The sequence below is a fragment of the Theropithecus gelada genome, chromosome 18, assembly GCF_003255815.1.
Source record: "Theropithecus gelada isolate Dixy chromosome 18, Tgel_1.0, whole genome shotgun sequence".
Lineage (NCBI taxonomy): Eukaryota > Metazoa > Chordata > Mammalia > Primates > Cercopithecidae > Theropithecus > Theropithecus gelada.
In genome coordinates this window covers 56544079-56556770 of record NC_037686.1, presented here as the reverse complement: position 1 = coordinate 56556770, position 12692 = coordinate 56544079, and the positions used below count along the sequence as shown (strand labels likewise).

Genomic DNA, 12692 nt, shown 5'->3' with positions numbered 1-12692 from the left:
TTAATGCCTCAGTGCACAGCTCTCCCAGTCTGACACTGAATGAAAAGCATATTTCAGCAGCGAAACTCTACAGTTTTCAATATAGTCAGTGAAATGTGACCACCATCCTCACTATACAATGGTGTAACTCAGAATACCTGTGGACTGGTCGGGCGCGGTGGCTCACGCATGTAATCCCAGCACTTTGAGAGGCCAAGGCGGGCAGATCATGAGGTTAGGAGATCGAGACCATCCTGGCTAACACAGTGAAACCCCGTCTCTACTAAAAATACAAAAAATTAGCTGGGCGTGGTGGCGGGCGCCTGTAGTCCCAGCTACCCGGGAGACTGAGGCAGGAGAATGACGTGAACCCGGGAGGCAGAGCTTGCAGTGAGCTGAGATCCGGCCACCGCACTCTAGCCTGGGCGACGGAGGGAGACTCCATCTCAAAAAAAAAAAAACAAAAAAAAAACAAAAAAAAACCAAAAAAAACCCTGTGGACTATTTTGTGATTTATGGAATGAATAAGCCTCTTTCTGAAGTGACCGGGCAGCTATAATTTTAACATTTGGGCCAATACAAATTAGGTCATCAATTCATGTGTTAATTTAATATTTCTTAAGTTTTACCTACCAGATTTTCCTCTTATTTTTTGTAATTTTGGAATCATGGAACCTATCAACATTTCCTACCAATGATTATTCCTACATTTCTTGAAATGTCATTTAACATAAAAAAGCACTGTTTTACTTAAATAGGCTCTAAAACCCTATGTCATCATCATTTTAAAAAAATATTTATTTTTATTATACTTTAAGTTCTGGGATACATGTGCAGAATGTGCAGGTTTGTTACATAGGTATACACGTGCCATGATGGTTTGCTGCACCCATCAACCCATCATCTACATTAGGTATTTCTCCTAATGCTATCCCTTCCCTAGCCCCCCCAAACTACTGACAGGCCCCGGTGTGTGATGTTTCCCTCCCTGTGTCCATGTGTTCTCATTGTTCAACTCCCACTTATGAGTTAGAATATGCAGTGTTTGGTTTTCTGTTCCTGTGTTAGTTTGCTGAGAATGATGGTTTCCAGCTTCATCTATGTCCCTGCAAAGGATGTGAACTCATCCTTTTTTACAGCTGCATAGCATTCCATAGTGTATATGTGCCACATTTTCTTTATCCAGTCTATCATTGCTGGGCATTTGGGTTGGTTCCAAGTCTTTGCTATTGCGAATAGTGCTGCAATAAACATAGGTGTGCATGTGTCTTTATAGTAGAATGATTTATAATCCTTTGGGTACATACCCAGTAATGGGATTGCTGGGTCAAATCCATATGAACACTTAAAAGTCTTTCTTTCTCCCCTTCCCTCCCTACCCCATGTTTTACGGAGTTTTCAACATGTAGAGCTTCCGCTAACTTTCAGCTTATTGAGAGTACAAACTCATAATTAGAATTTGTACTATCTCTAATATTTGATATTATCCCTTATATTTCTGTCTGATTGTTTATAACTACACGTTGTCTCACACAAAGGCCACGCTGTACAAATTTAGTTAAGGTAGTCATTTGTACCGACCAAATTTAAAAACTATATTTTGTGTATCAGGCATAATTTTGACCATATTAGTCTGATAGAGGATTTTCTCACAGCAATGTATATACAGAATAACAGTTATTAAATGCTTCCTCCTAAAGCTGACTGTTTTTAATCCCACCATCATTGCGCGCATCAACCTCACCATGGTAGCTTCTGACAAAAGAAGAGAACTTTTCAGCACTTGCCCCCTCTGTTCCTTTAATTCAAAATTATTTTTCGGAGGTTTATACAATTTAAAATGTGTAGAATTTGGGGATTTTTGTATTAAGTGGGTTTAAAGAAAAATTTGTTAAATTCATAATATAATAAAACTGGAATGCTTAATATTTTTTAGTTTAGAAACGTCCATACTTACAATAAAGTTCAAGAAGTCATTGCAGTTATTAAGTTGTAGTTTGCGGGCCGGGCACGGTGACTCACACCTGTAATCCCGGCACTTTGGGAGGCCAAGGTGGGCAGATCACGAGGTCAGGAAATCGAGACCATCTTGGCTAACACGGTGAAACCCCGTCTCTACTAAAAAAATGCAAAAAACTAGCTGGGCGCGGTGGCGGGCGCCTGTAGTCCCAGCTACTCGGGAGGCTGAGGCACGAGAATGGTGTAAACCCGGGAGGCGGAGCTTGTAGTGAGCTGAGATCCGGCTACTGCACTCCAGCCTGGGCGACAGAGCGAGACTCCGTCTCAAAAAAAAAAAAAAAAAAAAAAAAAAAGTTGTAGTTTGCATCATCTAATTATTTACAAGGGATTTTTATTTCAATAGTGACTATGCATGGCATGTTTTCACCTATGAAAGAATTCAAAATTCAAAATTTTGAACTAGGACCTCCAGCGACTGTGTAACAGAAACCCTTGAACAATTCCAGTTCAACAGCCCATGGGAACATCAGCATTTGATTTATAGAAGAGCTTTCTTAGTCGTTAGATCTGTAGATTTGATAAACTGTCACTGTGAGCCTATGGTATTGAAGGACATGTCACATCAGTCTACAAGAACATCTATGCATGTTATGATAAAGAAAAGACGATGAAAACACAAGAAGTCTTTTAATCTTCAACCTTTCACTATATTTTGAGAATCTTGCATCTTTGCAACAGCTCTACTTGAAAATAGAATAAGCTCTTGGCCAACGTGGATTTTCAATGCCCTTAAAAATATGGCAGTTATCTCTTCCCAATTGAAAGAATTCAGAGAGAGAATATGCTGAGTACTCTGTATCTTTAAACAATCCTGCCTCAGTATTTTAGTCAATTTTATTGTGGCTGCGACTTCATTGGTGAACAGTGGTGAACAGTGGCGTTGGTCACTTGCGACTAGGAAAGGAAGATTCAACAGGGACTTTCCACTCCATGGAATTATTTATTTGGGCTACTACAAGAAAGGAAATAAAAGCATGTATCTTTATACTTTGGACTATATCATTATAATTGTTTCATCCTATGTCAGAAAATAGATGAGGTTTGTCTCTAAGGGCTCCCAGAATGAAAAGTTTCAAATGAAAGTCATCACTGTCCATCATCTCAGTATAAGATGGAGAGAGAGATAAGCGGTGACCGGCTGGAACTTAGGTGGTCCCTTTGTATCCTTCTTTCCTAAAATGAGGGGTCAGGAGTTGATGGGACCAGCTCGTTAATCTTTGAAACAGTTCAAGGAGGAAGGTTTAACCAGTAAAGGCTGAGAACATATTGGAAGTCATATTTGATTATGAGATAATGTCTTAGCAAAATATACATGGCTATGTAAATTTATATAAATATAAGTTATAAAATATAATTTGACTGATATCTGCTCTTCAAAGTTTTAAACCTTCTACTCATTACAATCATGCATCACTTAACTACGCGGATTCTTTCTGAGAAATGTATCATTAGGTGATTTTGTCATTGTGCGAATGTTACAGTGTGTACTCATGCAAACCCAGATGGTATGGCCTACTACACAACTTGGCTACATGGTATGGCCTATTGCTCCCCAAATACAAACCTGTAATGCATGTTACTGTACTGAATACTGTAGGCAGCTGTAACACAATGGTAGATATCTGTGTATGTAAATACATCTAAGAATAGAAAAGGTATAGCAAAAAACTGTATAAAAGATGAAAACTGGCAAAACAGTATAGGCACTTACCATGAATGGCACTTGCAAGACCAGAAATGGCTCTGGGTGAGTCAACGAGTGAGTAATGAGTGAATGTGAAGGCCTAGGATGTTACTGTATATCGCTGTAGACAAGCACTGGACACTTAGGCTATACTAAATTTATGAAGAATAATTTTGTCTTCAATAATAAGTTAACTTTAGCTTACTTTAACTTTTTTACTTTATAAACTTCTTATTTTTTAAAAACATTTTGATTCTTTTGTAACAACACTAGGCTTCAAACACAAAGACATAGTACAACTGTACAATTAAATTTTTCTTTATATTCTTATCCTATGAGATGTATTTATTTAATTTTTTAACTTTTTAAACTTTTTTGTGAATAAGTAAGACATAAACACTTTAGCCTAGGCTTACACAGAGTCAGGATTGTCAATATCACTGTCTTTTACTTTCACGTCTTGTCCCACTGAAAGGTCTTTGGAGCATTAACACGCATGGCACCATCATCTCCTACGATAACAATGCCTCCTTCTGGAATCACTCCTGAAGGGTCTGTCTGAGGCTGTTTCACAGCTAACTTTTATTTTTCATACGTAGAAGGAGTACACTTCAAAATAACTACTAAAAGTATAGTATTGTAAATGCATAAATCAGTAATAATCACTTACCATTATCAAGCATGACGTGCTGTACGTCATTGCATGTGTTAGGCTTTTATATAACTAGCAGTCTAATGGGTTGGCTTATGCCAGCATCACTGCAGGCACGTGAGTAATGCATTTCGCTATGATATTATGATGGCTGCAACATCACTAGACAATAGTAATATCTCAGTTTCATTTTAATTTTACCGTACTGCCCTCATACATGTGGTCCATCATAGACCAAAATGTCATTATATGGCCTGTGACTCTACCTTGTAAAAAGAACCTAGTAATTTATGTGAAGCCTTGCAGAGAAAGGAATCTCCCCTTCTCATTGGCCAAAATTTATCTTAAGACAGACTGTAACTTTTTAAAACCTCCCTGCAGTTCTTTTCTGATTTTATTTTATTTTTTTAAATAGTCCTAAAGCTACCATTGGAAAGAATTATTTAGGAATATATGCATGGAACAAAAATATAAAATACCATGTTAAAGTGATTCAAACATGCTAACATATTTTCTGAGATAATGCTTGTGGCACCCAGGCAATAATTTTAAAATTATATGACTATCCGGAAGTCATTCTCCTGAACTTTTTGAATAAAACTTTAATAAGTTTAAATATTTAACATTATTCTTTGATCATTACTAGTATTACTCTCTTTTGATATGAATTTTGTTGATTTTCTGGTATTCCTAATTGAATGTTAGTAAACTGGAAGTGTCAAATATTGAAATGATATGTGTCTGTTTTTATCTTTACAAAGATTTAAGAAACTGTAGATTCAACAGTAAAACTACCATGACTAAAGATGCATAATGATGCTACAGATGGAGCATCCTAATCCAAAATCCAAAATGCTCCAAATTCTGAAATTTTTGAGCATCAACATGACACAAGTGGAAAATTCCACACGTGATCTCATGTGATGTGTCCTGGTCAAAACTTTGTTTCATTAAAAAAAAATTTTTTTTAATGTTGTATAAAATTACCTTGATGCTATATGTATAGGTTGTATACGAAACATAAATAAATTTCCTGTTTATACCTGGGTCCTATCCCATCTCATGTATAAACAAATATGCTGAAATCTAAAAAAAAAAAATCCCAAAAGGGAAAAATTCCAAAATCAAAAACACTGGGTCCCAGGCATTTTAGATAAGGGATAGTCAACCTGCAGTAAATATTTGTGTGTGATAAATATTAGATAAAACTTCAAAGGCCTTGTTTATCACAATTCTTCCTCTTCTTACTTTTCTCATCTAATTTTTTGGTGTTTCTATCTGAAATACAAGGTGTGCTATACTTTCATGTTCCCTCATATTCTTATGTAGGGAAATCAGAATTTTTGTTTCTGATAAGTGGTTAATGAATTCAGATGATGGCAATGAGGAAAATCATGGGTCTATACAGTGTAAGCAATTTCAGGACATTTGGATTAAGGATTTTTACAAAAAAAGGATACTAGGAATCATCCTTGGGCTTCTACCTGTATATTCATGCCAAATTATGAAATTATTATTTCTTCTTACAGAGTGGTAGAATAAGTAATATATAAATGATTATTTTTAAATGCTTTTTGTAAAACTCGGTTGCATTTTAGAAAATTCAAATTTGTAAACTTTTAAATAAGATTATAATCCAAACATATGACTTCAGAAAAATACATATGTGTGTATATATATTCATAATGTATTTCAATGGAAATGTCTTGTGAGAGAGAAGAAAGTCCAAACATATGACTCTCATACATATGTAATCCAAACATGTATAAACTGTATATAATATATAAAATAATGCATTTCAATGGAAATATGTGGGGGTGTGTGTGTATATATATATATATATATATATACACACACAAGTATATAAACAATGAATTTCAATGGAAATGTCTTGTGAGAGAAGAGAGGAGCGGGTAGCTTATGAAATAGGAAAATCACTTTTTAAAACTTTTATATTCAAACATTATAAGAAAGAAAAGCATTATTAGAGCTAAAAATGAAAAGAAAAAAACCGGTCAGTCTGAACCCATGACTTGGTCAGTAAATACGCTTTTCCAGCTCTTTCACTCAAATGGTGAGCAGCCTTCATGGCACTTCAACTGCATTGAACCTCCAGCACACTGATTCTTGACTTTACTCAAGTAAACATATATATTTGCTCTATAATATATATTTAATAGAGTAAACGAACCAGAGTTTCATGAGGAATAGCTGAGCTCCTCTTGGAGCCAAGATAACTCAAGATAAGCCCAGAATGTCTTGTCAGAAAGCAAAAATATTGTAAAGTTATTGGGAAGGATTGTTTCAAAAGATTGGGTTACAGAGATATCTACTGGCCCAGCTATGACACTTTGAGCATCAAAAGGAAAAAGAAACACAGATCCCTGGGGATGCTTAAAAGAGACACACAGTTGGAAGCCGTAAATTGAGTCTGGATTCATCTAAAATAGAAATGTGTGATTCATGGTGACGAGGGTCAAGTGTTGCAATGAGAAACAAACTGAGGCAGGGGAGAAGCTGAAAATTAATTTCCTAGAAGACATTTACAGAGGATTAAAAGTGTGCACAGATAAATTAGATGAATGCTTTTGTGTCTCTAGTTGCCTTTTCTCCTCTTACATAGTTTTTCATGCAAGATCATAATAGTAAGACTTATAAAAAGTCACACAAAAGTCACACATGAGAGTAATTGATGAGGCAGCAAAGAGTACAGAGCAAACTCCAGCAGAACAGTAGCTCTCTCAGTCCACTGTGACTCATGAGCTGTTGACCCTGGCCCACCAGGCACAAGGTGCAGGGCAAGGAGACCTCAGAAGGTATACCAGACAGGATCTGAAAGATTGCCCCTCACACGAAAGCACACAGTAAGTAAAAGCAGTGTCTTCTGTTGCATTAGAATCAAGCTTTAGTCATAGGCATAGTGCCTGCATATCATTGTCTAACACATTGAACAGTGATAACAGTAAGGTTTTTTTCTTTATTTGTTTTATCATCAAATCAACATCCTCTGTGCACAGGTGAAGACACTAGTGCCCACAGAGATGAAATGATTTTCCCAAGGTCAGAACTTGGACCCAATCTTCGAACTCCCGGACCAAGGCTATTTCCAGGATACCAAGTCATCTCACTTGGTTCTGAAACATTATGAATTTTTATAAATGAATACATTTTTATTTGTTGAATGTTTTTCAAGGGCTTTATATTTATTTATCAAAATACTGACTTGAAAATACTGAAGCTTCACAATGATGTACTTTGAGCTATAATTTCAGTTTGGTGGCTTCAGAGCAGTTCTCAACTGGAGACTGATTTTGCTTTTGAGAGTATTCTTTGGAAATACCTGGAAATGTTTTTGGTCGTCATGCTGGGGGAGGGGTATGCTGCTGGTATTTATTGATGAGAGGCCAGGGATGCTGCTAAACGTTGCATAGGACAGCCCCTCACAACAAAGATGTATCCAGCCCAAAATGTCAGTAGTGCCAAAGGTGAGAAGACCAGTTGTAGAAGATCGTCCTAAGTTTGAATCTCAGGTCCACCATCTACCAGCACGCAGTTTGGTCACCCCTCCACAAAATCAGGATAATATTCCCACTTCAGTGTGTCAACGTGAATATCAAATAATATCATATTCTTAGGGCTTATCCCGGATCCTGAACACTGATAAAGTTCTCAGCAGACCGTTGTTACTATCATCTCATTGAAGTGTAGTATCCTATGTTCTAGGTTGTAAACCACTCTAGCGCTTGAAAAACGGCAGTCTAAGACTCTGTAGTTGTTCTCTAGCAATTAGTATTTACTAAGCTATCCAGATAAAGGAAGGAATTATTCTAGCTTAAATTATCAACACAAATGATTTTCCATACGAACTGAGGTATGACAGGTTACAACAGGCACCAGATTCCTCTGGCAAGCCCTTCTGAACTAAAATAGTGGGAGGAATAGTGCAGCAAGGAGTGGGCATGGGGAGGTGGGGACAGAAAGGGACGACATCAAGGTCTCTGCATGCAGCCTGGACCTGGCATCTCACCTGCTGTTGAGCTACTGAGTTTCAGTGGCAATTTTCTGAGAAGGGAGGGAAACCTTGACCATTCTACTTCCCTGTAAAGTGCACCCAGAGCTGTGTGTAAGGGTGTGTTAATAAGCACTCCCTGAAGGTGGTGGTGAGGGTGGTGATGATGACAATGCGAGGACTACTCAGGTACACTGCTATTATCTGGAATGTACTATGATGTTATTTGTGCCCAGGTAACGAGTCCTGAATCTGGGACGTCATTGGAATCTCCTTCTAACTCTCCTATCTCAACCGTGTCTACGCAGGCAGTGGTTCTCAAACTTTCAGGTGCACCTGGAGAGCTCATTAAAACCCAGAGTGCTGGGACCCACACCCATAGTTTCTGATTCAGTACTTCTGGGGTAAAGCCCAAGCATTTGCATTTCTAACAAGTTCTCCAGGCGGTGCTGATGATCCTGGTCTAGAAAACACACTTTGAGAACCACTGCACTAAGGGAAAACATCAAAGCTGCAGTGCTTGGAATATTTCTGCTGCCTCTTGGCTCACAAACAAGTGCTGCAAGCTGTGTGCTTTCTTCACACCCAAAGAGGGCCTCGTGGAGATGTGTGAAGATGTGACACCTTGTGCCCTCATGATGACCTCCATTAACATGGGGACCACTGCAACGAAATGTTCTCGTGGGAAAAACAATTTGTCCCAATGATGAACTGCAAAAGCTGAGACTGACCTTATCAATCTGAGAGACACAGTCACCTCGAGCACCCAAGCGGACCAGGGCCAGGGCAGCGAAGAGGCTCAGAGAGGAAAAGAACACATTTCCATTTCCTTGATTATCATCCATCTCTCTGAACAGGTTGAAGCAAAACTCTGCATTTGCTGCAGCAAGGGAGGCCATTGTGAAATGGACTGCAGCCTAGAGGACAATGAGAAAATGAAATTAGCTCCTGGTACATCTTCTAGGAATATTATATTTTTAGATTTAATTATTTTTTATAATTTAAAGCTTCATTTTTTTCAGCCTTGGAGGTAATCATCACATAACTCTAACAAAAAGGGAAAAGTTCCCTTGGCCCAGTATCCTTGTCACTAATACCCTAAAACTATCTCTTCTCATTGGTGGACATTTCTATCCTCAGTGGCCTGTGAGTGGCCTGTTTCCGACCACCAAGCAAACACATTCATGGAGCTCACTATTTCTCAAATCACCCCAGATTTCTGAACTGAAAGAGAGCAAAAGTAAATATTACAATATTAGACAGTCTACTTGAGGCACTACAGCCTTTGCTTTCTAAACCATCTGTAATTCAATGCAATGTTAAATTTTTGAGGTTTAACACATCATTTTTAATCCATTCTCTCCATATGGCCTCTGCAAATTCTTAGAACAATCATACATTCTACTTTTTTTTTCAAAACTGTCCTAATTTTCAGTGTTATGCATCATTGGTCCCATAAGTGTATTAATTTGTTTAAAACCATTTTCTGATTTTTTTGGAATGCAAAATGTGATTATCAGAGTATGGATCAAGAACATGTACAAGACTTTTCAACACATAGGCCTATTTCTTGCCAGAGAACCCAGGGCGCAGTAGCAAATTGGAGATTGTCTTCAAATTCACGATGTTGTTTCTGAAATACAGAGGGCTGCCATTGCCATGGAATTCTTCAGGGATCCACTTGGGTAATTTTTTTTGCAGAATTTCTCCACAAGTCAAATTGATCTCAAAATCACAGTTGGGGTTGTCTCAGACTAAATGAACTTACAGGAATTCTCCAAATTATTCCTGTTGAGTGTCCAATAATATTACATCTGATGGTGTGGCAGGTGCCGGGTGTTGCAGATGCCAGGAGTCACAAACCCTTAGGGGACTTCATCCAAGTCCCAACCCTGTTGCTGCTGTTGCTAGTAGTTGTGTGAACTGGGTCAAGTCTTTAATTTCTCTGAACTTCTAAGTTTCACCTTGTTCAGTGAGATGATCTATGTACAGGATCTAGCATAGTGATTCTCAACAGAAAATCATACTTCCTTGTACCTTTTTTCCCATAAGAAGAGCACACATGGGCATCTGGGGACTGGCATGCTGTGGGTGAGGAAGGGGGTCACAAGGAGGGAGAGCCATGCAGTCTGAAAGGAGAATATTCTAAAATTGCCATTGTGTTGGCTTTGTCACAGTCGCAAATACTTAAGGCCTTTTAAATTGTGAATGAAATTAAAATAAGTTTTTTTTTAACTTTTATTATGTCAAATGGGAGTTTGAGTTAAAAAATAAAAAAAAAAAAACATTTTCTAGTACAATGTGTGATCCAGAGTAGACATTCAATGAATTGAAGCTGCTGCATTTACTATTTTCTGTAAAGTGGTAATAGCCTGTCCTGTCCTAAAAGACAGCAAACGTTTCCAGAAAGAATGTCCCTGAGGGACCCATACTCTGCACTGTGGAATTCCAAGCACAGAGAACACCACCGAGGCATGACACCCTACATGATGCTGTTTTCCAGGGTCAAATTTAGCTATGTAGAATTCGTTATAAGTCATACTCCTCAGTTACACCCAGGCACATAAGGTGAGAAAATCATTCACACCCCACATATCTTTAAGAAAGAACACGTATGTTCTTTCAAAAGTCACCCAGAAAAAAAGTGTGTTGATTTTATATCTAATCCAAGTCATCCAGGGTAAAAAGCTGTGGCAATTGTGATTAAAGCTACAGGAGAAACTATTTGCAACAAAGGAGATGAGAAACAATGCCAGTTAGGGCTGGGTACACAGGATGGGAGTTGGAGGGAAAAGGATGGCTTTATACAGTGAGTGATATTAGCAGTGCCAAAGGCCCTCAAACTTTTAAGGGATTCAAATCGTATTTTAGACTTAAAAATAAGTATTCCTTCTAAAACATGAAAAAAAAGATCAAAATTAACAAGTTTACAATTAAATATGTGAAAACGAAATCTATGCTGATGTTTCTATTTAATTTAGTATTCGTAAGAATTTCATTAATTTTAGAAGGAAATGGTGTGCTGGATTCTCTCCATCCTAAAGGATTTCCAAGGCTTCATGCTGGTTGCTGAAAATCAGACAGTAGTACATGAAATCAGTTGTTCTTAGGAAAGTAACTTCGAAAGCAAAGTCATATTAATCCTTTCAAAGTATTTACAGTGAAAATTATATTTAGTAGAAGATGGGGTGTATTGCAACGTTTTGATAAAATGTGAGCTAGAGCTTATAAAATAAGACCTGAAAGATTTTTAAATGACACTGTTCAGAAACGTGCTTGCACGGGTCAACGGGTATCTGGAAGCTATCATGTCCCAAAGTGCAAAAATACACTTTAAGGTACATTTTTCTTTGTTCAAGTTCCAATTCTTCTTGTTGTTTTATAAATTATGCCTTACTATTTTAACCTTTGGGGCAAAAAAACATTTTTATACTTTTGAATAGTATTCTTTAATCACTTTCTAAGCACCAACCACAAATTTTCACATTCTAAACTTTTAGGCATCCTATTTCCATGGTAAATTATTAATGAAACTATAATCTTATTAAAGAAAAGAGAAGCTACACAAAAATGTGTTCATTCAAGATACAGAATACATAAATGTTTAGCTTAGGTAAGTTTTATGGCAGAGAAATCATACTAGAAAAAAAATCATAACAGAGAAACATGAGCCAAGACATTCCTAGATAATTATAAATTCTCAAGTCATAACTCTTAAAATGATAGATGATACTAAATAGTATATACTTTAACATTCTTGTAGAGACATGTTCATGTATGTTTAAAATAAATACCAAAAAGTATGTTCCATTTCACATAATTATTTTTATTATCTTTCTCTATGCAGGTGCACTGTTTAAGTTCCAGGAATAAAAGTAAGATTTGTTTCTCCTCATCTGACATAAAGTCTGATTCTCACTGGCAAATAAACAATTATATTTAAGGCTGAACTGATCGTTTTACACACGAAAGTTTTCATCAGGTGACACATAAATAAAAATTAGCATGAAACCAAAACTGTGATTTTTCCTTTCACCTATAAATACTTTCACAGCAACTTAAATAGATTAAACATTAACAAAAAATAAACTAAGTTCAGGCAAGCCACCAAGAGCTACCAATTGACTTGAGTCCCAGTTAAACAACTAAGAAAATCAAAAAGGAAAACAAATTGCATTAAACCTACCTAAGGAAGGTGTCAGTATGACACTACCCAGTATTTCATTGTCTGGACATGGCAATGCAGGAAAGTTCTTTCCAAATTATAAAAGAACTTGGCTTTATAGTCTAATTTTCCATTTTGCTAAAAATATATTATATTCCTCTGTGTCTTGCATAAATATTTTAGC

General features: G+C 37.0%; 1 protein-coding gene across 2 annotated transcripts in view; it reads right to left on the bottom strand.

Moving 5' to 3' along the window:
• Positions 1-12692, bottom strand: part of SERPINB7 (serpin family B member 7) — a 54353-nt gene that overhangs the window by 13319 nt on the left and 28342 nt on the right. For both annotated transcript variants that reach the window (XM_025365373.1, XM_025365372.1), the window contains exon 2: positions 9075-9260. In XM_025365373.1, the coding sequence (XP_025221158.1) occupies positions 9075-9242 (168 nt within the window). In that variant the 5' untranslated portion in view covers positions 9243-9260. The remainder of the gene's footprint in view (positions 1-9074; positions 9261-12692) is intronic.